This window comes from Dermacentor andersoni, chromosome 2 (assembly GCF_023375885.2).
Source record: "Dermacentor andersoni chromosome 2, qqDerAnde1_hic_scaffold, whole genome shotgun sequence".
Taxonomy (NCBI): Eukaryota; Metazoa; Arthropoda; class Arachnida; order Ixodida; family Ixodidae; genus Dermacentor; species Dermacentor andersoni.
In genome coordinates this window covers 152,647,506-152,673,451 of record NC_092815.1, presented here as the reverse complement: position 1 = coordinate 152,673,451, position 25,946 = coordinate 152,647,506, and the positions used below count along the sequence as shown (strand labels likewise).

The 25,946-nt window shown below is 45.6% G+C and overlaps 1 protein-coding gene across 1 annotated transcript in view; it reads left to right on the top strand.

Moving 5' to 3' along the window:
* LOC126540580 (transmembrane 9 superfamily member 2-like) overlaps positions 1-25,946 on the top strand; it is an 83,886-nt gene that overhangs the window by 38,291 nt on the left and 19,649 nt on the right. The window contains exons 2-9 of the mRNA XM_050187419.3: positions 3,795-3,862; positions 5,321-5,414; positions 7,421-7,548; positions 11,012-11,144; positions 13,698-13,843; positions 18,011-18,122; positions 22,065-22,144; positions 23,321-23,429. Of these exons, the coding sequence (XP_050043376.1) occupies positions 3,795-3,862; positions 5,321-5,414; positions 7,421-7,548; positions 11,012-11,144; positions 13,698-13,843; positions 18,011-18,122; positions 22,065-22,144; positions 23,321-23,429 (870 nt within the window). The remainder of the gene's footprint in view (positions 1-3,794; positions 3,863-5,320; positions 5,415-7,420; positions 7,549-11,011; positions 11,145-13,697; positions 13,844-18,010; positions 18,123-22,064; positions 22,145-23,320; positions 23,430-25,946) is intronic.

The following is a 25,946-nucleotide window of genomic DNA, read 5'->3' as shown; positions in this document are numbered from 1 at the left end:
GTTACGTCGAGTCAAACAGTCAAGCGCGTTTTCTGCTAGCTTGTAGTCACTACGCTTGGCTGTCTGTGCGCCTGAAGAATACTACATACGCGGGTCGCGCGCTTTATCTTGAAGGTAATCTGCGCCGGATTCAAGCTTTGCAATCCGAGATGCCTGGTTCCTTCGCGTGCGCTGTGTTATGTTACCACTGGTGCTCGTACGGTGGAACGCACGCTTCCTCCACAGCGTCAGACGGGTTAGGGCGAAGTACCGATAAGCGGCGTGCCCACTGTTGGCTTTGTCGTTGGTGCTCATGCTGTGTTGACAGCCGGTGCACACTGCGACTTCCGCAGCCCCGGTAGAAGCATAGAAGCAAGCTCGATGCATGTTTTCTCGTTTTATTTCTCGTCGTCGCCGTGATGTCCCGTATAAAGTCCAAAAGCGATATGAATGAGCGACCCATACATCTTGGATGCGAGAAAAAGGACGCAACAGTGAGCCAAGAAGGACGGCCGCTTGATGGGCATTATCCTCCCACGCGCTCAATATTTGGGTTAGCTGGAGGTCACGTCATCAAAAGCGCCCTTGGCGAGGAGAGCGCGCGTATTCTCGTCTATCCCTGCCGTAGCTGCAAATGTCTGTGCGTGGCTGATGTTTACGTGGCCCGCGGGTCGTATCTAATTGTTGGTAATTATAGGTAGGTGCAACGATAAAGGGTGATCAGGGATGGCTGCTAACTTCATGCGCGCTGTCTTTCCGCACCCCTAGTGTTGCAGATCGTGTAGTCTATGGGAGAGTGGAAATTGGAGTCATCGCTGACAGAGACCGTCTAAAAATAGGCGGATGATGATGAATTTAATTTGCCGAGTCACGCTGAGTCGGTGAGTGGCGGCTGTACGATCCGTTCGACCCTGCTGCCGGCGTTCTTCATAATGTCATTGTTGTGACAGCGAGGGATCGTGGTCATCCAGTGAGACATTTACAGGTTTACAAGGTCCGTGCATGTGACTATGGTTGCTATTTTAATTAGTAAGTGAACGTTTACTACAATTTATATGGTCGATATAACTAACGTATAGACTCGTGTGAGGGCCGCACTTTTTTACATGGGACTGGGTAATTTGACCTAATTTATTCAGGTACGTGTACGAAATCCGCCGTAAACCTCTCGCCATCTTGTAGCGACGCGCGAAAGTACGCTGCGCACGAAAATTCGCTATTGAGCGAGATCGGAATCAGCGCACCGAATGGTATTGTTTCTTGGTTGGATTTCACACACAAAAAATACTGGCTGTCAAGTTGGGAGTGCGGCCCTTACATGGGTGCGGCCCTTACACGAATTTATAGGGTAAGAGTTTTCCTTGGTGTAATTGTTTTATACTTCGCTATCACTAATACTGCTTCGCCTTTCCGGCGAAAGGGCGGCCTCTTTTTTTTCTTCTGTGAGCCCGAGTATAAGCGCTGGTGCGCATGTATGACCTCTGCCGGCAAGTGGTGATGTTTCCATCCCTAATAAATGCTGTAAATTATTAGAAGTTTCTTTTTTTCAGGAGTTGTTAGCATTGCCTGCTGGAAAGAGAATACTATATCATTCACCTGCATTTCACACGCCGTTGATAAAACACTTTACCGAAGGGGTCACTGAAGTCTGCAGATTTTTTTCATTATCGAAGAAGCATGCAAAGCAATTTGAAGCGAGGTGAAAATACAGCAATGCATCCATTCTCTATGCATAGGCTATTCACACCATTAGAAATCATTGTTAGTTGGCTACATCTTCCTTTGAAAAAAAAAAATATAATATACTTTGTCCTGTGTGTATAGTTCAATATATTCTGTTTATACATGGTGTTCACAGTGGAAATTAGAAAAAAAATGCTGAAGTTAAAAAAATATATTTGAGGTAGCCGCCGCTGGTGATTCCTCTGCGCTTGTCTCCTTATTGTGAAAATTTGGGAAAATATTGTGAAATTTGCAGAAATAATGCAAAAGTATGAATTGAAAGCTGTGCATGTCCGCACCGACAACGATGCAAAAAGCTTTTAGCCACAATAAGCCTAAGTGAAAAGGTAGAGGCAACTCAAAAGGAATCTCAAATGATCTGGGTTACAGAACTCTGGTAATGACCCTCCAGGGGGGGGGGGGGGGGTGCTAGGCTACGGCATTGCCGGGGAAGGGGGGTTCTGCCTTCCAAAGCGGGGGGCTGAGCCCGCCTCCCCTTCCTCGTAGTCGGCGCCTATGTGCGCAAAGGTAAATTCGCAGTGCTCCCGCATGTCCGAAAGTTGGCTCATAACTCGAAAAATGTGACATCCCGTTATGGTGTCAGAGTGATGTCCTCGGCAATGAATAAACTGGGTAGCATCTGTGCTAAAGTAAACAAAAAAAGCAGAAAGAGCGTCAGAAAAGAAGTTCCAGCGCAAGACGCTTTTATTTCTTGCGTGACTAATGCGGTATGTCAGCTTCTCTTGTCGTGCGGGAATCCATACGTTGTAGGCAGACGGGTCGCTGCTACAATGCTAGGTCAAGACAGCACTAGAGAAAGGTAGAAAGCAAGGACGAGTATTCGCAATTCGACGGCTCACTGTGCATCATGTGGATCTACACGAATATACGACAGGATTACTGTGCCGGAAAAGCATAAAAATGAAGAGAAAGGAATTATACTCGAAGCCTGCGTAATGATGAATACGATGAAAGGGAAACAGCTTTGCGTCAGTCAACTATTTCTGTGACCATCAGTGCTAAAGAAACTGAGCTTTTTTTTCTTAGTATGTGTCAGGTCATGTAGGGAGGCCGCAAGTTTTATTGCGATAGCAAATATGCGGATACTCCAGGTGCTTTTCCGCCGTTGCCGTTATGTTATGTTTGGTACAAGTGAGATAACATCGTTGATGCGCGCTATGTACGGTGTGTGCGACTGCAAGCGTGCGAGGGTGAGATGGTGGCTCGATCTCGCTCGCAAGGCAGCGGGGCAGGGTGCGGGGGTGTGAAAGCGATCAGCGATGGTGACAGAGTCTAGATATGCCGAGGGCTGGCAGCTACGTGTGCGCTGTGTTCTCGCCGTTTAGCTTGCACTGAAGCGAAAGGCAGTACGAAGGTCACTGCGCCCGCTGCTGCTGCCGTGCTTCCTCACGCCAGCGTTCTGATAGCGAGTGTCCGCGGTCATAGAGTGAGATGTGGTCATGCTTGCCTGTGCGTGCGTGACACAATGTTTGTTAATTTAATTAGTAAGCCAATGTTTACAATCCTATACAGCCGATAAAACTATTATCCTTACTTCGTATAGGGGTCAAATAATTTGCTATGACAATGGATGCTTCGCCTTTCAGGCGGAACTGCCACTTTTTTCAGTCACGCTTATAGAACAAAGAATAGAAAAATAAAAACAAAAAATAAATCGAAAGCAAGCATAATCACAGGAAGATTCGCATTGTAGTGACGTACCATATGTGACAACTCACGCCAGTACAGTACGGAGGGTAGACTAGAGTCGCCACATTATGTGCGTTTACGGAGTGACATTTGATAAGCATCAGCTTTTGGGTGGCTGTCGATCGTGTACTTCCCTTCAGCTTTTGTGCTTGTTCTGGCCTTTCATTCGCATACGCGCATTGTAAGGTTCAGCTGCGCTGTGTGGGCCCAGTTGTGAGTTAGCGCCCGTCCTGTTTTTCTTGTCGTGTCTTGCGCTGCCGTACTCATTATGAATGCTTATCAACCAGCCCGGTTGTCTGTTCTAATGCCAAAAGATGCCGCATCATTCCCGTGAGTGTACGACGAGGAATACTCAAGTTATTTTAATTTTTCTCCTGGCACAGTCGAACGTCAGCTTGTACGTGAACCGGCTGACATCGGACGAGTCGGTGCTGCCGTACGAGTACCACCAGTAAGTGTTCCACCAGAGACAAGTGCCTGCTGACACTTGCTGCGTAGTTTTTTTTTCTTTGTTAGTTGCTTTCAGTGGCGTAGCCAGAACTTTTTTCGGGAAATGGGTGGGGGCACCCACTAGACCGGGGAGAGGGATTGGAAAAGCCGCATACTGAAACATCAATTTCGGGGGGCTTAAGCCCGCTGTGCCCCACCCCCTGGCTACGCCACTGGTTGCTTTGCATGTAAACTGGCTAATTGAGCTTTTTAGAGCGCAGCTCTTAGACGCCCGTTCCTGACGGCGATAGCCAAGGGAGTGCGAGGAGGAACGCGGAGGAGGAGGAAGTGAGCGCGGGCCGCAGCTGAGGATGAAAGACGGCGATAACGAAGAAAGCGCGCGAAGGAAAGCAGAGAAGGAAGGTACAGCGGAAGCATGAGGAGAAAAGCGAAGGAGGAGAGTATGGCTAGTATGGCGAAAGGGTAAGGAGAACGGAGCGCCAGACGGCACGTGCTCCACGCCGATGACGTCATTACCAAGTCATGCGGGGAATGCGTCCACCGATACAAAGCGCTGACGTGTGCTTCGGACCCACTACGCATGCACTACTTCGCCTACACCGCCGCCGCAGCTAGAGAATGCGCTCCGCGCAAGCCATGCTTTCCCATGTTCGCGCTTTCTTTCTGAACAATGAGCGATGCACCCGATGGAAGAGCTTCGTCTGCTGCTACTTCCAAATGAGTTGCTGAACAGGGGCTCAGAGCCACCGCTGAGTGGACCCTGCCGTTAAGATTCAAATTGTTTGCGTCAATATATCGCGAATTCAAAACACCTAAACAGCTGCTCTCAACTTTCGGATTCGGGAGTATCGTAATCGTCGGTCAATTTTTTTGTTCGCATGCTTTTGTCTCCGAATTACCTTTGACCCCACGGGATTCTTTAACGTGCGGATCTCAATCAGAATATGGCCGTCGTGACCGGGAGTCAAACCCTCGATCTTATTCTTAGCAGCAAAACGCCATAACTTCTGAATCACCCCGGCTGGTTCCAATACACGTTTTGATACATTATATACATTTCGATGAAGCGCTGCTTCATCAAAATCCGAACAGGTCGGAGAGTAGCCACTTTATGATGTTCAGTATGTTTAGACCTAGAAACAACTGGTGTCCAGCTCCGTACGCTATTTATAGTTAGGGCCCGTGTACTCGATTTTGCGTGATACTTCCACTTTTATGTGACGCAGCTTCTAGCGAGACGTTTAGCTGGAATTAAGAGCATCCCGTCACTGCACTCGACAACTATGAGATCTGAAAACAACGCTGGAAGAAAAAGGCGTTGGTGGTATGCCACTTCCTTCGTTATGTCCATCTCCGCTGGCTCAGCCAATCAAGGTGCTCTGACAACCATAGTCCCGAAAGAGAAAACTACCTCTGCAGTGAAAGCTACCTGTCTGCCCTCTTGCGTTTCTTTCTGCAGCTTCGACTTCTGCAAGACCAAGGAGCCAGTGTCACCGGTCGAGAACCTTGGGCAGGTCGTCTTTGGTGAACGCATTCGCTTGTCACCTTACAAGGTAAGGTTCCGGGTTGCAGAGCTTAGTGCCGGTTATGTTTTTCCGTCTAGCCATTCCTTTGACCAATATATGCACATTACGTAACAAGCGTGAACCACCTATATATACATAATTACGAATCCACGTATCCTACGTGTGAATTAAGTTCCTGGACGTTTCAAGTAAAACAAAATTCCGAGTACGCATAGTTAAACGGGCTGGGAAATATACAGAAAAGGGTCCTAAAAGCGAAGAATGCACCGGGACAGTAAATTGTCGTACGATGGCTGTCCTTCCTTTCCGGCTCATCTATAGCATGAAGCTGTTGCACCTTGAATACTTTCTTATATAGAAGTACTTTCACGCTCAGCCTTTGATAATAAAGATAAAAAGGAAACGGTGAGGATTAGAGTGAAATCACCAGGAGATTATCTGGAGTGGCCTTAGATCTGTGGGCCTTCAGAAAAATCAGTCTGTGTCGCCCTAAGAAAGTCTGTCGGCGTTTTTCCGATAAATCTATAAGAGATGATCTGCAGCCATCCCTTCAATTTGTGATAGTACATCTCTTGACCACCAGTGTGTATAAAAATGAATATAGTCGGGTGATTTCTCACCAACTTGTTCGTGCAGCCCAAATATCTTGTGTCCTTAGACCTTAATGCATTAAACTTATTTACAATCGTATGGAACCGACAAGTGACGAGTAAAGGAACGTTAACAATTTTTGTCTGCACTCTACAAGTTTCACACATCCAGAAGTGTATACAGTGTACAGTGTATAGGTTCTACAGTACTGTAGCGAAGTATGCTGGCGTGTGGTTTTAGAGGCGCCAACGAAGCCTCACTCAAGGGGAGAGTTCGCGTTCACAGGCTACAACGAACTATTGGTCAATGGACATTTCCATGGTTTGCTACCGTGTGGCCATTTGAACCGTGCTATGACGTACAAGAGAAATAGTCAGCATGAAAACGTATTTGTCCATCTAGACTTCTATAGACAAGCTACAGGCTCTGCAGACTCGGTTTATAAGGGCAGGCTGGGGAATCGCGCAGTGGCGCGTACCGAGAGAGGTCAGCGTGAACGCGTTCTTAGGCTTGCGCGAATATTGTAAATTTCGCATACGAATAGAGTAGTCTGATGCTGGATTCGAACTCGATTCGAAATGTCACTATTCGAAATTGTCGTGTTCCTGTTTTAATTATAACATGTATAACAAAACTTATTGGAGTCTCGAAAGAGAGAGAGAGAGAGAGAGAGAGAGAGAGAGAGGCTGTGATTACTGTTTGTGATGATTCTGCTGCATCGATAGCGGCGATTGTAGCGCAGACGCACCAAGATTTTGAGGTAACTTATGCTCAATAATTTCCTGTTATTTAGAAGTACTGCCTGTATAAATACTAATATATTACACTGCCGACTAAATTGGTTCAAGTAGGACGAGCAACACAAATAACAAAATATCGGTGTTATAGAGAAAGCGGGTTGGTGTGAGAAAAAAGAATACACAAATTATCAGCATCTATTTATGCAGTGCGTCATAATGTTCCGGGTAAGGCAGGCGCGTCGCACATATGTGTGCGAAATTGTTTTCTCGATTTAAACGAAGCAATTTATTATTTGGCTGGTGTCACCGTCGCGGCGTCGCTTTAAAACAGCGTATACGGCGCTGCGGTATCACAATTCCCACGGAACGCACTGTAAATGCGTATGGAGACTTGCTGTTCCCTCCCTTCTTTATACTCTCATTTTCGTATTCCACCGTAGGACTGAAGGCGGTTGGTCGTTTACAAGCTCCTCAGATGACTGAACGTCTAGTTGCAATAGGACATAAACCTCCTTTTTTTTTTTTTAACCAGCCGAACGGTATGTTTCAGTTTGTGGAGGTCATTCTTCTCGAATATTCGCATTCGATTCGATTATGAAATTCCCCTATTCGAACGCCTAACCTATAGCGCGTACACACTGCACAGCGATTCGTGTTGTCGCGCGGCGTGCCCGCCTGAGTCGCCTCAATCTGAACGCGCAGATCCGCTTCCTGGAGAACGCCACGTGCGTGCCGCTGTGCAACAGGACGTACAGCTCCGAGGACCCCGCCTCCGTGAAGAGGCTCGAGAAGCTCAAGAAGGGCATGCTCAGGCAGTACATGCACCACTGGTGAGTTGCACGAAGTATCTTTCTTCGTTCCCGAGTATCGTTCCAGAGTGTTAAAATAATTCTGAGACTGGCACCTGCTAGCTTCGACGCATCCGTTCCGAAAATGTGCGATAAGATTCACGTCCGTTGCAGTTAAACTTACGCTTCGTCATTTAAGAAGGTGTTTCGTGAAAACAGTGAGCATAACAGTTTCGCCGCAGGTTTAATCATGTTCTTCTTCAAAACTGGTGCTAATTTCAAAATTTGTTCCACCTGGACAGGCTTTGAGAAATCACTGATTTCATTTATCAGTTGCAGGAGGTGTCCTAAATTGATTAGTTGAAATGATAATAATTCAAACTTTGCTGCACAGAACTTTTATACGCCAATAGCGCTTGCCTGCTCGAGTAATCTGCCTCACACAGTGGAAGTATGCTATCTGTAGCAAATGATAAAAACATTTCGTTAGGAATGATAAACACGTGTTATAATACTACTGAATGTGCCTACTACAAACTATGCCGTGTGTTTCTTCCTTTTTTACCTTTTTTTCGAGATCGTGTCGGAAATCTAGCGTAGTCAGGGCTCTTCAGACCAATTACTTGATGAGGCGGGCACCACTATTCTGCCAAAAAGGAATGTTCAATTGGATAATGAAAAACAATAATTCATTACCTTTTTAATTCGTCAGTTTATTGCAATTGGCACCCTTACAAAATTGAAGCCAAACCGTAGTGAAGTCACGCCTGCTTAGAAAAGATAATAAGTCTAGCAACACTTCCGAAATAACCGTTCACTAAATATGCTAAACAATGCATTGGTGTAGTGGCTCCCCGCATAAGATAATCCCGAACTGAATCATACGCGCTTCTTTGCGAGCATTACATCGCCGATGTATTTCAGAGCACACTTTAGGCGCGGATATCTCGAACGTGGCGCCAGCCTTAGGCCTGATTCGCCCAGCCGTCATCCGCCGCATCCTGTCACCGTCATGTCACGGGCTTCCTTCCGGGGAGAACGTTTTCTTGCCCGTTCCTCTTCAAAAGTGGGGCGCCTGCGACGTTGACCATGCCGCCGGGTCCCGTTTTTTTTTTTCGGGAGGCGGGCGAGGAACCAGACTCTCCTGGCGAACGCCGGTGACGTGACGGTGACGTGACGGTGACGGAGATGACGGTTGTGCGAATCAGGCTTTACAATTTCTGCAAAGCACTACTGCTTGGACCTAATTTCACAATTGCAACATGTGCTCTAAAAAGTTAATATTTAGAAAGTTGTTTGGCGAATGGGGAATTTTTTATTTACTCCGCATTAAACAGAAATAATTCCAGATGGCATTAAACTCCTTGTCGCCTAGCGCATTACCTAATGAGAGTATAATATACTCCATTCATATCGAATTTTAGTTAACTCCATCTCTCAGAAGAGTTTTTATTTTGTTCAGGTAGGAGCAAATATTACTTCATTTTTTGCAGGAGTTTTTTAGGTGTTCTAATAGGAGTGAATATTACTTCATTTCCGGAAGCGGTTTTCGAGTATCCGTATTGGTGTGAATATCACTTCATTTCTTGAGGGGTTTTTTAAGTGTTCAAACAGGAGTGAATATTACTTTGTTACTTGCAAGGATTTAGGGGCTTGATATAGAGCCAATATTACTTCATTTCTGGAAAGTGTTTTTGAGCTGTTACAAGTAGAGCAAATGCTATTCATGAATTTTTGAAGAACATTTTTCATTATCCTTCTACAGTATTTATACTTTTTTTCCTGCAATGGAATGAAGGCGCAGGTTTGAGGACACTTATTATTGAACGGTGAAGTACTCCAGGCACCATGTTCTGTGCCGGTAACAATATTTACCTGTAAATTCTGTTTGTTTCCCACCTTTTTAGTTACATTTTCTTCGATATTGAATTTATTTATAGTACTACACTGGAGATTAACATAGAATTGAAGCATAGTAAAAGCATTTATTCACCCATCTAGTTTACCGTACTTTCTCGGACAGACAGCTTTGTTGCATAACATAAATCGGAACGCGAACTGAGCACAAACGTGAAGGCGCGTGAATGTGCGCCTTAATGTTTCGATATAGTTCAAGTTAGCACGACGAATTTGTTCTTGACATCATTAGCGAATTGAAACCTTGACAGCGGTAAATTCCCTCTTATGCATTTCTTGTTAGTATTTCAACTTAATTTCTGATTTAATTAAGCAAATAAAACTGGCAGTTTGGATAGCTGTATGATGCGCATTTTATTATCCCTCTAGGGGCAATACAACATCGCACAGGAGACAAAACATAGTGGCAAACACAACATTCGAGAAAAATTGCGCCCAGTAAGAGCATGTTATTGGTAATGATACATATCATTTAGCAATAATATAAAATATATACGATATATCGACAAGACAAAATGTCCAAAATACCGCATATTCTATAAACACGCGCACGAAAACAACACAATGCAGATGTACGGATAAAATGAGGCACTGACTACATTGATCAGCGCAGCGACACGTAGCCAACTCTAACAACATTTTAAATACTCGAGTGGACCATATAAAGTATCGCTGTCCCTAATCTGGACGGAACCACATTTACAGCAAGAAATGTCATCTGTGGAGGAGAGTTTTTTCTTTAAAAAAGCAAGCAGCCTAGCATGGCAGTTGATCTACAAACTTATGCAAGTGGTCTTTTGCTCAATGTGCGGCATTGTGAACAGTCCGTAGATCATCCCACAATTTCAAAATCAGATGGAGCTGGAGTCTTGCTCAATTATTGATGACAGAAGTCCCGTAACTGCAGCAAGTGAACACTCTCAAACGGCTCGTACAGAAAGTGTGACTGTCTAATCGGCGTTCGTGTTTATGAACCGCGCCCATTGAGCATGTTGCTTTGAGGGTGCTTGAATGGTATCCTCCTTGCCGGGAGAGAGAGAGAGAACACGCAGGCACCCTGGCGACAATGGCCACGCAGCATTCCGGTGTGGTCAGATTGAATGTTGCGATTTCGTCGGGCAGGTAATTTAGGCTGTTTTCCAGAATGAACCTACAAAGGCGACACAACGCTATCTGTCACGGGCACTTTAAAATATTGTAGCAAATAAAATATAAATACGCGCACGTATTACGAAGATGAAGGCAGAAATACTAGAGGAGTTTCATAAGTTATCGCGCTGAAGAAAATTGTGAAGTACGTGTGTCTTTAAGGAACTCTTTTTGTATCGGAAGGCATTGAATAAAAAAAAAAGCTCCTAAATACACGCATAGCTCCTTGCTGTAGGTAGCTGAAAAACTGACATGCGTCCATGTAACTGTCGTTTACAACAGACGGTTGAAGAAATAGTGGCGCAACCTCTATCTTAAGATGTGTCCAAGTAATTTATTGTCTTTGGTCTATCTCCCTGTCTCCGTATTCGCCATTGTAATTTCCCATCGTCATCGGTTGTGCAGTCAAGTATATATAGAGCCCTGTTCATGCACGCAGGATCGTGGACAACATGCCGGTCACGTGGTGCCGCTCGACGAGCGATCTGAGTGGCCAGATGTGCAGCATGGGATTCCCCATGGGCTGCTACACCTTCCGCAACAGCATTCCTCGGGGAATGTGCGGCGTCTACGTGAGTCAAGCGCACTCGGCCGATAAAAAAAGAAAAAAAAGAAGGAGAGAAAACTTCCATATCATATTAGGCCAAGGTGCACACGTGTCCGTACGCGATATATATTTTTTTTTTTTTGCCAATATGTGTTCAGCGGTGGCAAGGAGAAAAAAAAAAGCCTTCATCAGTGCTGGGAAATTGAACCCCAACGTGGTTGCAGATTTGTAGCTGGTTGTACATGTTAGAGTAACGGCGCATTAGACAGGACAAGGGGAGCGAACGCAGAAAAAGAAGCGATGGACTGCGATTTGATCATACACTTCCACTGTCCTGTCCCAATGCGCTGTCGTTCTGCCTAACCGGAACATCTGGATGCGCTCAACTTTAGCGCACTGAGTATATTGGTATAAGCACTTCGATGAAAGCAGTATGGCATATTTGACAGGACGTTGGAGGGGCTGCGTTCCGTTAGCGATAGAGAAATAAACGGTTTCCGGTCCTTCTGATCAACAACAACAACAAAAAAAAGGAAAGAAAAAAGCGCGACATAAATGACTGTGCACTCAATCAATATAGCTACGTTGCCATTATGAGTATTTACTAAGATACGTACAAAGCGTCATCCTCTACTGCCTTGATATTACTTTTTACTGTCTGTTGCAACGCCTTCCAGTAAAGTTATATACCAGTGACGCATTTATCGGCATTCCATCATAATTCAAGAGCGAAGGAGACTCATTGAAGCAGCAACACCACGAGCAGAGGCACAGTGCCTATTCAAAACTTTGCCTTCCAAGAATGAAATTCCGACATTGAGTGTGCGGGTGAATATTCCGGCTTTTTCACGAAATGCACTCGAAATTATTTAGTGTTAGGTAAGCTGACATAATCACATGATTTCCCCTGGATTACTTTTCCCACAGAAGCGCAAACTTGAAAATGATGCGCATTATACATAATTATGCGAATCAACTTTTTAAACCGACGACCATTGCGATCGGTCCCAATGGAACAATTGAAATGAACCATCCAGGGTGCTTATAACCACCCTTAGATTCTTAGAAATGAAAAAAGGTTGACATTGCTAACCTTTACAGTGTGATTACTTCCGGCCGATTACACAGAAAAACGCGAAACTGAACAACCGAAAAGCACAACTGTCACGCCCTTAATAGACACTCATTCATGAGTGACGTGACTACTTTTCCTCATGCCGCCAGGTGAGCATGAAGCTATCGTGATCGCGGCTTGATCAGGACGGTCGCTTGATGCCTTTTCAAGCCGCCATCTCACCTTTTGTTTAAGAAGTCAATAAATCTAATTCGAATAATTACTTTTCTATCACATGAAACATTTTCGAAATGTGTGCCTCTGTTGTAAATGTAATCCAGAGGAAATCACTCAATTATCCCAGCTTCCCTTATTTAAGAAATTTCGAAAGGATTTCAGCAACCGTTCAATGCCACCAGAAACTTTGTAAATTGTGCACGCGGTACCGTTCTTTCGCATTTGCTTACTATGGTGGCCCTGAGCATCTCTCACAGCTCCAGGTTGCTTTGTGACATCAAACACCGCAATCAATCAATCAATCAATCAATCAATCAATCAATCAATCAATCAATCAATCAATCAATCAATCAATCAATCAATCAATCAATCAATCAATCAATCAATCAATCAGGTCAAGGCCAGGTCAAGTCATACTTTGTCTATTATTAACGTTTCCTTATATAATGCGTATTCACAAAAATTTCTTATTCTATAGAACAACTTTGGTTGTCCATGAGCACAGCTCGTAAAAACAGAGGCTGGGCAATCGTGTTGTTGGACGTGTTGTATGTACACCGAATCCGGCTGGCCAATGCAAGCAGCAGAAACGGAAAGCTTAGTGAAATCGGCCCACATATCTGTATTCTTTTTCCTACTTTGACCACTTCTGTGCCACTAACCCCTTGCAGGCTGGACATTTCCAGCTGGCAAAGGCCAGCCTTAAAAGCTACGCGCTGTAGATCTCCCTCGCAGGTTTCTTTTTATTGCCATAGAGAGTTGCCCGCGAGTACCGTGTTGTATATATATGATATGTTTCCTCGCAGGGTTTTCTCTTTCTCCTGAACGTGGTTTGTTTTTATAGCGCAGGCTCACCCTGGACGAAGTGTAACAAACGCTGTAATACGCAACGTTTCGTATTTCTTACGCTAACTTCAATACCTCAAAAAATCTGATTTAGGGACTAGGAACTTAGCGCATCGCTCATATCAGCGTTTTTTTTCATTGCTTTCTTTGCGTAGTTCAGAAAGAAACTAAGAACGAAGGGCTAGTGCAATAAATTTTCTACTAAGCTTTAAACGAAATAAGAAATATTTTTTTAATATTGGAAATAATGGCCGGAAATAAAAGCGGACAAGTTGTTCTAATTTTTGTTGATTTGTTCAAATTTTCGTTAAACCGTATTCGGTATTATAGGGTCAAAGGTACGCGTGCACCGATCCAGATAGTGCTAACGCATCACATTTGCTCAGTCGAACCATACGAGGACTTGCGAGTTTTTCTTTCTATCGATAACGACACGTGCAGTCAGCCTACTCCAAGCCGGAGACGTTCTACCTGTTCAACCACGTGGACCTGACCATCTCGTACCACAAGAGCGAGAAGGAGTCCTGGGGAAGTTCCTTCATCGAGGAAGGAGGGCGCATCATCTCCGTCAAGGTGCAGCCCCGAAGGTCGGTGCATCCAGCTGGGGCGGTGTGGGGCTAGGGTGGCTAGAATTCTAGCCCTTTCTAGCCACCCTAGTAGGGCTCTCATATCGCCTGTCTCATGCGACCCCCCGCGTCGCTGTTCAAGCGGCGCACGCTCCAGCAAACACATGCAGAACGTGGCTTAGCAGCGTCCCTCATGATCCGTACGCAAAACCGCTGTCGTCGTCGCAGCGGTCAAAGATTGACCTCGGGAAATATTAACGCCATTGGCTGCGAGATTGGGCTGTAGGTGGCAGCACTGTTCGCCGCGTCAGTGTGGACGGGTGGTCGGCGGCGTGCATTGAATGCTACACGGCGGCGCTTAGCTTTGGGCGATGTGGGCCAATTGTTTGGTAATGAGACGCGCTGACTGCAGTGAACTGATACGCGACATCCCTACTATGCATGAAAGGAGCGCACAACGCAGTTTCAGTCCCGTTGCGTGCATGTCGCTTCTTGTAGGCGTTCAGCTTGCGTTCATCCTATTCCGTTGGCGCTGCTGTTGCGGAACTCAACTCTCTTCTATTCTTGCACTGGTTATAAGAATTCGTGTATTCCAGTACAGTGAATTTAAGGCAGCTAGTTAATGTGATTTTACTTCACCGCTTGAACGCATACATAAGTACCTTTTACTTCTTGTTAGATTCTCTCTCAAGTACATCAGTCATCAGCAGCAGCCTATTTTATGTCCACTGCCCTGGACGAAGGCCTCTCGCAGCGATCTCCAATGACCCCTGCTGGTCCTGAGCCAACCGATTCCAACTAGCGCCTGCGAATTTCTTTAATGTCACCACATCACCTAGTCTTCTGCCGTCCTCGACTGCGCTTCCCTTCTCTTGGTACCCATCCTGTAAACCTAATGGTCCACCGGTAATCTAACATGCGCATTAAATGACCGGCCCAGCACCATTTCCTTTCTTTTAATGTCAGTTAGAATATCGGCTATCGACGTTTTCTCTCTATTCCAAATCGCTCCTTCCTGCCTCTTATAAAGTTGTGCCTAGCATCCTTCTTTCCATTGCCATTTGCGCGGTCCTTAACTTGTTTTCGAGCTTCTTTGTCAGTATCCACGCTTCTAGCCCATATGTTACTAATTTTATTAAAACAAGGTACGGCAATATGAGTGACAGCACAGTAGCAAGATCGCCGTGTGGTTTCACACGCGTTTTTTTTTCGCAGTACGTAGCAACAAGAACAGCAATTTATCACAAGGGTGTATTGCATGATTACATCGAAGCGTGAGAATGGTGCGTGGGCACTATTCCCATACCATCCCATTCATAAGAATGATGTGAATAATTTTATATTATATGAGGAACCAACCATATTGCGTTGTTTTCTTTTTTTGCGTGTGAAAATAATTGCTGCTGCCTCACGTCAAGCTAACAACACCACGCTAAAAAGCCTATTATATTAGCCACCATCAATTCATCTTTACGATGTCTTGTGTCTAACGACTGCTATGTTACACGTGATGCTCAATACTTTCTTTCCGCTTCTTTTTTGTACCAGATACTAAAAGTACCAAAGCGCAAGAACTTACTTTCGAGGCCAAAGTATTTCTGCCTAGTGGCATGTCCACATAATAAAAGGGAACAATAGGAACAACTAAAAATAGTTGCTTAAGAGCTAACCACAATAAAAATCCCAGTCATGTAATTATACGTGTAAGATTAATTGTATAGTGCGGAATCATATGAACCCTTGAGATTTCTTTTCCTACTGCTGAGTGATCTGACGCAGCCTCCTTGATGTTTCGGGGCATCACAAAGATGGCGAAATGATCAACGCATCGCTGCAAGGACTCGCTATCGCGCTACGTTCACGTATCGCAGCGGCCACTTCATTTGCTTAAAACCGCGCCAAATGCTCTTTGAGGAATGCAAGCATAGCCTTTTAATGACTGTGACGAACAGAGGGCGCGACGATCACGCATCGCGGGCTCGACGCGTGCGGTCACCGATATTATTGCAGCGCAAAGACCACCGCGCAAAGCCAAATGAGTCCCTACATTGTCAGAAAAGTGCATGCCGCCATTTATGACGACGCTACCACGGAACAAACATAAAGGACATGTGTGCCGCACGCGCACATGTAAAGAAGCAGCGGCTAGCAGACGACGCGACGCGCCGTCCACACTATCGGGCTTCAGCCAGTGTCCGCCAGGCGGCGACTCCGGTCAATCTCGCGGCCAATAGCGTTAGGGGCCCCGCGTCGCACAAAATCCGGCGTCTGCGTTGGCGTCCCGTGAGCGAAAATTGCCGCATAAATTTAGGTACATGAATATGCCATGCCTAGCTATGTGACACGCGGTATATGCAGGTTACATTGCCACACCTTTAAATCACAAAAGTTGCGTATACCTTGTTTTACGTTCTTGAGCAAGTTATCCCTCGGAATTTTGAGTGCGGCAGCTCACAAACAAATGCCATGAAACAAAACGCCCACAGCGCATGTCTTTTATGTTAAATCTTCTCAGACTGAAATATTGAAAGTGAGAAACTATAATGGAAACCTGAAAATTATTTAAATAAGTTGACGCGTTTGCGCACTTTCTCCGGGATCGGTCCACTCGAGAAACCGCCTTTCTACTAGAAAGCTCACCTCCGTGCATAGCAGTCGCCGCCAGCGTTTCTCGGTAAACATTGCGGTTACATAAGCTGCGGTTGCCTGGATGCGTGAGAAGCAGTCAGGGATCTTTGAATGCAAGCGCGTTGCACTCTTAAAGGCGACGCTTAAGCGTCCTCCAAATTTTTTTAGGCACCGTGCAGCGAATGGAGAAAGTTTCTGAGCTTGACGTCACGAACACAACGGCCACACTACTGCCCAGTCCCGGGAAGGAAAAAGAGAAAAGAAAAGTGCAAAACTCTACTGGTATGAATTTTCTTGAAAGTCGAGGTCCATACATATGGCTAAAGTTCGACCGGAAACTATGGCTACTATGTATTACACAAATGACAGGCCAAACGATATCGGCTAAAAAAAAAAGGTGGTTTTTCACGTAGTCACATTACACTGCTAAGCAGAAACGCACCGAAAGGCCTCGGGTTCCCTCAGGCAAAGTCAAACGTGACTAATGGCAGACTTCAGCCACACACGTTTGTCAAAGGAGACCAATCAAATGGTCTGCAACGTTTACGGGCTAAATGCAAAAACGCCTGTGTACCGCGCACTGGGTAGACGTTAAAGACCCCCAGGTGGTCAAAAGTAATCCGGACTCCCCCACTATGGCGTGTCTCATAATCAGATCGTGGTTTTGGCACGTAAAACCCCCGTAATTGTAAAAAAAAAAATCATGGATGGAAGGTGCATTGCGGGGGTGGTAGGGGTTGAACTTCTGTTGCATTCTTGACTTATCACTGACACACTTGTCGACTCACGCTGTCTGAAGGACGTTATCATTGGGTTTCGCTACACGGTCTGCGATATTTTACTGCTGTGTCATTGCCATTTTTGTGATGCCAGTTGTCAGTAATATACGAAATTACGGCTTGTGATATAATTACTGTAAATGCATTTTTGCTGTCGCAGAATGACGCTTCACAGACACACACACGCACACGCACACGCACACGCACACGCACACGCACACGCACACACACACACACACACACACACACACACACACACACACACACACACACACACACACACACACACACACACACACACCGGCGCACTGCTTTCGTTTCATCGTAACGTATGCCATTAATGATGCAGTCATGCAAATCGGTATTTCTGCACTTATAGCTCGCCTTCATGAGTAACGCACTTATTGTGCTTACATGAACGCTCCGCAGTGGCTTATATACACTTGTGAACACTGCACCAAGTGCACAGACTTTATTTCAAACCATTCTTTATATATATATATATATATATATATATATATATATATATATTTATATATATATATATATAACGCCAGGGACACGTGACCCGCAGCGCTTCGTGTGTAGAATTTCGCCGCTAGTTCATTGCCCTATACGCACTGTGGTTTACTAGCTTAACTGCTAAAGAGAATATATCTGGTATGACCGTTGACCTAAAAGGGACTTGGTGCCGCAATGAACCTATACAGTGCGCGCCGGGGACAGCAATGGACTCCGCGTGATTTCTTTCTTCTTCTTTCCACGCACATCGGTGGTTCAGCATTTCGCACAAGCACGGCTTGAACTGTGACTCCGGCGAGCCCATGGCACTGAGCTCGAGCGAGTTCAAAGGCCAGCTGACAGTCCCCTACACCTACAGCGTCGCATTCGTCGTGAGTACATTCGTTGGTTAACTGTAGTATCGTGTGGCAAAGGAATAGAAACGGTCCGTGGTTGGGGGTGTGAAATTTTTTTCGTAAACCTCATTACCTTCTTTCTTTCTTTTGTGGTGTTGTCATTTCTGGCTGTGTAACGACCACTTAACTATCTTCAACAGTAGATGATGACAAGTCTGTTTTCTTTGGGACTGCACCAGGTGGTTTTGTTGTAGCTGCAATAAATTTTTCGAAATTGCCTGCGGCAGATAACACAGTTCTAATTAGTGTATCGGAATGGAACGAAAACAAAAAACAAAAACGAAAAAAAACGACATTTCTAACCGGAACGAGAACGTAACCGAAACAATATTTATTATTTTATGTCGGAGTGAAACCGAAATATTTGTTATCGGTTTTCGGTTCAAGGGAAAGTCGGCAATCCGAAACAACCGACGTCAGGCAACGTCAGAATTAGCGCCTATCTCAGGCAGAGATAGTGCGAGCGATAGCCGCTGGAGGGCTTCACTAATCGAAGCCTGTCGTTCCGTGCGCTAGTAGATCGGCATCGTTGCAAAACTTAGGGCTTGCCCACCGAAGAGCTTATAGTTTAGTTTTCTACGAGTACAACGCCTTGTCACCGAAATATCGTTCGTTTATGTTCGTTGAAGTTCGTTTTATCGTAACAGCGGTCTCGCATTTCGGCGAGTACACTCGATGACGTGCTGTTTCTGAGAACATGCTCAGTGCCTTGACTCAAAGCACTGAGCATGATCTCAGAATTCATAATTCACTTATTGAGAAAAATAAATACTATGTTTTTGTCGTTAGTCTGCTTCAAAATTTTTGCATGCGAACGAAAACTGTTATGAACCGTTACTTCATGAACCGTTACACCTTTTTCGTTCCGGAGCAGAACCGGACGGAACGTTTTTCAGTGGGACGAAACTAGGACCAAAATGAAAAACATTTCGTCCCGACACCCTGATTCTAACCGTTCAGCTAATAAGTCTCCAGCCGATAAGAACGCACTGCAACCGAGGTGCACGACTGAAGTATTTCGCTTGTCAAACGTAGAGTGCGCTCAAAGCTGGTCTGCCTCCCACGCAGCGATTGATCTGGCCGTTTCTTTGACTCAGATATTTGACGAGAGCCGGCACAATTTAACATCCCGTCTCTTTTTTTGCACCCGTTATCGTTCTGTAGTGTGGCGCAGGGTATTCAGATAACAGTCGAGATGTAAAGATCGTCTGCCACAAAGTACCGGCCCAATCACGACCAACTCCTGTCAGTGAGCACAGTGGAACGTTACGAACACCAACTCGAAAGTAATTAACTTTCAATAATTGCGTACGCAATTATTGAGTTTTAGTTACTTGCGAGTTGGTGTCCGTAACGGTGCACTGTGCTCGCTGACAGCGATTGGTCGTGAATTGGGCCGGCACTTTGTGGCAGACGATTTTCATATTTAGTTGAAACATAGTTTAATATTATTAACGTTTTGCGGCAGACAGTGGAAATACCGTGACGTGATCGATACTACTTAAAGCTCGTACGAGCTTTAAGTAGTATAACCACAAAGTTCGTACGACGAATCACAGTGGTTTGATGGCTAGCTACGGTGGAGGCTTGGGCAAGTTGGCGATGAAAGGCACTAAACAAAAAAGGCACACGAACGCATCGCTGTTACCTAATTAACTGAGTATTACTGATTGCACTTATAATTATTCACTTTAGGGGACAACTGCCAAACTGAAGCTGAGCAGCGATGAAGTCGCATCCGTTTAGCGGAAATCCCGTGCTTAGCTCCAAGAAATTCTTGTTCAATTTCTGTGGTGGCATGCACCGGTATTCCAATCAACATATACTCATCAACCCGATGGAATAAAGGAAGTGTTGGTACGTGTTGACTGACTTGCTCACGCGCTCCGACCAGCGGTACGATAAGCCATGTGCTCGCAATCTTATTAACGTGTCCTACTAATCTATCACTTGGGCGCATATATCTTTTCGCTGAATGGCAAAATAGGTCCCGTTCTTCAACGCCTATCTTGCAGATAGAAATGCAAATGGTTGAAAATAAAAAGAACAACGGAATACTGCGAAAGAGCGCATCATTTTTTTTTTGCATGAGCACCTGAAAAATTGGCCAGTGCTGCCAGCCCCCCAACGTAATAACGCAGTTTTAACAAAATTTTGTGGAGGAAACAGATCTTGTGGTCCCCTCTTTGCGAGAGATGTCACCGAGCGATAGCAGTGTGATACCGACTCGGAAGGGGTAGAGCGCTGACTTCTGGTTTTACGTATCTGTATGTACAAGCATTGACGCTATATTTGTAGAGTATTTGTCTTTATGTCACTCTCACGGCATGAGATCTGCTTAATCTTGTATTTCTAGTTAACCAAATAAACTATATTGACAGTCTGTTTGTATTATTTACCTGTACGCAATGTACATGATCGGCCTGCTACCTCTCATGATCGGCTGTGTTTACGCTCTCTAAAGCTTAGCCTAGACAAATATTTATTGAACTTCTCTTTACTTTTCTTGTGAATGCATGCATTCGAGTTCGTCGAGGCGCTGGCAGGTAGCGACGATATCAGTGACGGTAGCGGGGTTCTTGATGGCTAAGGCATTGAAAGCGACCGCGCCGATGCCGTTGAGGATATGGTGAGCCCTGTCTGATTCGGTCATGGCCGTGTTCACGCGTCGACAAAGAGCAAGCACATCCTCGATGTACGAGGTATAAGATTCCCCGAGTTGTTGCTTTCGAGTGTCGAGGGTCTTTTTTGCGAGGGCGGAACGAACAGTCGGTGTGCCGAAGATTTGGCGGAGCTGCTTTTTGAAAGCACTCCAGTTCGTGAAATCAACCTCATGGTTGAGAAACCAAGTCTTCGCTACTCCTGTGAGATAAAAGGCGACGTGACGTAGCTTGGACGCGTCGTCCCAACGGTTAGCCGAACTCACTCGGTCGTAGTCGTCCAACCAATCCTCGACGTCTTCACCGCGAAGTCCAGCAAGCAGATGGGGATCACGCTGGTGCCCACTGACAACCCAATACGGAGAGGCTGGGGTAGCCGAGGCCGAGATGGTTGAAGTAGAAGTGCCCGTTGGCTCGTCCTGCGACATACTGGCGGACAGCTGGCACAATCGGCGACCTGATCGAAGCTCCAGGAGGTTCAGCGGGGAGTCAGAGGACGGAGGACCGTAAAGCACACTCCACCACTTGTGATGCAGCAGTTATCACGACGTTTATTACGCGTCGGAGATGCGGTGAACCGACCACGCCCAAAGCACGGATCGCACAAGAGCGAGCCCCACAAGCGATGAAGAAGACCCCCATATGAACCCCACATGATGATGATCATGTACAGATGAGAATGTATAGCTTATAAATGCCCACAATATTTATATTGCCTACTCCTCTACTGCTTTACTTATCTTGTGAAAGCCTGTATTGATGTTTATATTGTTTACTCCTGTTGAAACACTTACTTTGTGTCCCCCTTACCAAATGCCCTTAAATGGGCCTGTAAGGTATTTTAAATAAATAAAATATTTGTAATAGACCGCGCGAATTATAGTTTTCAAATTAAAGAACAATATACCAAAGAATCGACAATTGTACTGACAGAAATAGGCGCTATTACTTTTCCGAGTATGGTAACAAATCACGAGGACCAAAAATTATGGCAGGACCCGTCTCACGATGGCCGCGTCTTCGTTTTCAGGGCGTCAACCCTTTGAGCGTCAGAGACGTACCAGTATACATTTTCGCGTTTCTGTCCCGCCACGTTCCTTATGGTATTCCTTTTGCCAGATAGGAATGCGAGGATCACAGCAAGAGTGCATTTGCCGCAATCCGTGTTTTTTTTTTTCCATTTCTACACGACCCGATGCAAAAAACCCGCCAGTGAAAGGTTTAAACATTTCCGGATATTTTGCATCTTGACTTGCAGAGGAACGACCGCATCCGTTGGTCATCTCGGTGGGACTACATCCTCGAGTCGATGCCCCAGGCCGACATCCACTGGTTCAGGTGGGTGCGCGAAGCTGACACAGCAGGGTGCTCTGCAATGCGTGTCAAGGAAGTTCGAAATTGATAGTACAAAGATGTTGCAAAAAAAAAAAAAGAAGAAGAATGGCTGCAGCAGTTAAGCTAGCCGTATCAATGTATCAACGTATCAAATGGTAGTTTGCTAGGTGATGACAGAAAAAAAAAAAAGATGTGAGGTGACCATTTATTTTGCTGCGCTCTCGGCAGGCACGCATTGCACTGCAATGAAATTCTGCAGTCGTTAAGTTTTGCTTTCTCATTTTTAAACTGTGTCCGATATTGATTGTCCTTGTCTACCATAGTGTACATGCGGACAGGAAGGTACTTAAAATAGGTTATTTGCGGCGTACTTTTACTGAAGCCTTACGCAATACTAAGCTGTTTTTGTATAACATATTAATTCGCCCCGTTGTTTAATGCGCATCCGCCTCTTGGTACCTATACAAACAGCGCGAAATAACTTTAATCTATACAAAGAAAATCTGTTCATTTCATCTGCCATAGCTACAGTGGCATTCTTTTCACCGACACGGACACTGCAATGCATTAACCGTTAAATACTCTTTTTTGGTTATAACACCGAATCTCTAAAATTTTTCTATGTCAAAAAACTGCGTGTCTGGCTTTTGTTACTGCAGTCACACCATAATTGGCAAAAAAGAAAGGTGTAATCATAGTTGTCACGTTTTAGACGTTCGAATGTCTTTGTTTGACACGTTTGCCAATTCGATGAGCCTTTTTTTCACAACGCACAATAGAACCTTGGAATTCACTGTAAGGCACAGTTTGTACCTCGCCGTGAAATGTTTTTGAACGACACAGGGGGGTACTTTTCGAACACGTAGTTTATTTAACCTGTACAATTTTTTTTAAAATTGCTCGTGTTCCATTGCCCCGTGTTAATTGCTTCAATTATTTGCTTGGCTTCTTATGGTAGGGCTAGAGTATGTAAAGATAACTAACAAAATAAATAAGTATGGCCACCTGGACAATCATATTGCACACACGCCCATTAGTTATTGAGTTCTCCATTGGCCCATTAGAGAACTCAATAACGACTATCGGCGTAAAAAGGAAATAATAATAAGAAAAAAAGGATGCATTATCAAATGTCACGTGGCGACAGACTTTCACCGGTTCACCTGTTTTGCCTCTCAGCATCGTGAACAGCGTGGTCATTGTGCTGTTCCTCACCGGCATGGTGGGCATGATCCTGCTGCGCACTCTGCACAGGGACATCGCGCGCTACAACGAGTCTGTCTCCGGGGTGAGCAGCCACCTTCCGCGATTCGCTCGCTTCCTGTAATGCGCATTTCTGCGGCGCGGCTTGAGCATGCAAGCTTATCCCTGAAAAAAAAAAAAAGGCGAACCGCAAACAGGAGCAAAACAACGTGTCGTCGTTTTTTTGCTCTTGTTTGTGTTTCGTCGGCTGGTGTCAGAACTGCTGCCCTTGGCGTGGCCGGGGTGGTCCGAGCTCCGGTGCGCGCGCTCGGAGTTCCCAGATGTCAATACTAGCCTGGCCTCGCGTGAGGAAGTGGAAAAAAAAGTTTTGGCGTCTGTGTCTTTCCAGCCTGGTTATGAGCATAGCCTGAGACCGGCTCGTGAGTTCGAGCCCCGTAGGGCGCCTGGGTGGGTTCCCGGACTCGGCCGTGGTCCTCAAGAGATACACGGATACTGTGAATGGCCGAGGATTTTTTTTGCAATTGTATAGACGCTCCAGGCGCATTTAAGCCGTCGGCATCGCCGTGATGTTCCGTATAAAGTCCAAGGGCGATAACACCGTTGCTGCGTGCCGTATGCTGAATGTGCGAGTGAAAGCGTGCGAGGGGAGCCGACAATCGCGGCTTAATATCACGCGCGCAAATGGGGAAAAGCGGGTAGGAAGCGCGCCGTCTTCAGTAGCGCGCAAGCCTCTGGGGGGAAGGGAGGGAAAGGGGCGGCTTTGCATACGGGAGTAATTGCGTCTTGCGCAGCCGCGCGCGTTCGCGCGGACCGTATGTTGAAAGCAATCTGCGTCAGGGGCAGAGCCTAGATGCGCCAACGGCTCATACCTTTATGCGTGCTGTGTTCTCGCCGCTCAGTTTGGCTCGAAGCGATAGACAGCACGAAGGTCACTTCGCTCGCAGCTGCTTCCGCGCTTCAAAACGCTGTCAAACGCCAGCGTTTTGAAAGCGTGTCCGCGGTCATCGAGTGTGATATCTTAATGTTTGCTTGTTGTGCGCGCTGACACCATGCTTGTTAATTAGGTTAGTAAGCCAATGTCTACAAGCATGTACGGCCGTTAAAACTACTATCCTTACTCCGTATAGCTGTCTAATAACTTCCTATCGCAATCGATGCTTCGTCTTTCGGGCGAAACTGCGACTTTCTTTTCTTCCTCCGACACAGCGAGGCCGGCTCTGGCGGCTGTGAGTTCCGAGCGGGCGTACCGGAACTCAGAGCGTGCTGCCTGTTATAGGCAGTAGTTTTCCCAGCAGCCGGTGAGAGGCACGCCGCCTCAAGCGGTAAACATGTCTTACAGCAATCCACAATTAGGCCAAGAACAAGTTTTCCAACATGTGCTTGCTTGTTGCAGTGGGAAAGGATTTGCCTAGCTTTAGTTTCAAAGAAAGTGTAGCCCACTGAAATCGTGACCGCACGTACGAGTGGATCTTAGGCACTGCGGTGGTACTGCGATATTGCGCGCTGGCTTGTTCTTGTGCCTGTAGAATTTGCGCGGTCGCTGGGGCGCCTAAGGCCAATATTATCACGTCAGTGCACATTTCAGACTGCTGAAAGATGTTTTTGAGGTTGCATAAACACTGTCGCACGCTTTATCGCACGTTAGAGGATCACGCTTGGCAAGTTTGAACATTTGAGAACGTTATGTCTTGATATTATTATCTCTAAATCCCGGCAGCCTGGTGTCATGGACATTATAGTGCCGCAATGACACAGAGCGAAATTTCCTGACATAATGACCTGCAGCCATAATGATAGGTGTGGTGATGATGATCATGATTATTATTATTACTTTAATAACAACAATAATAATAATAATAATAATAATAATAATAATAATAATAATAATAATAATAATAATAATAATAATAATAATAATAATAATAATAATTGCTGCGCACTTCTGGCTGCACCCTCGTATGGCGGCCGCGGCAATCACGAGGCGAGCCATGATGCATCGTGACGACGCTTTTACCTTGTGGCTGCTGAAACCGGAAACTGGTTCGTAGAAACGAGCAACAAGAGTGAAATATTTAAGGCGTTCTCACGCTTGCCAATATGTTTTCTACGGTGGGACTTTCATTTAACGCGAACAAAAGTGATGTCGGAAGGATATTGTCAGTGCTCATTTAACAGCAGCGCCACCATGAATATTGAAAGGCGTTCTTGCCGTAGCCGCAGTAGGTTGTACTCCGTGGGTCTCTTGAGCGATGAACGCCGTCATGGCGTCAATGGGGGCTCCATTTACGAAGCGGCTGCCTGAGGTAACCGCTAAAGTGCTTGCAGAGGCCCGTGTGCAACCAGCTCAGGTATGTCGGATGTATCCGTGCATCAAAATGTATGGATGTAAATTAGACTGCTTAGATACAACTCCACGTCGTATAAAGTATATGAAACTGCAATCACGTACCGCTGCCAAACATCTTGGCAACGACAAAATAACGTGTGATATTTATAAACGCGCTTGACAATATAGTGGTATAGTATAAGGTGCTTTGGAAATCTCGTCTTGCCTTATCGCTCTAGATCAGAAAAGACCATTCCTGCTTCAGAAGTAGTCTGC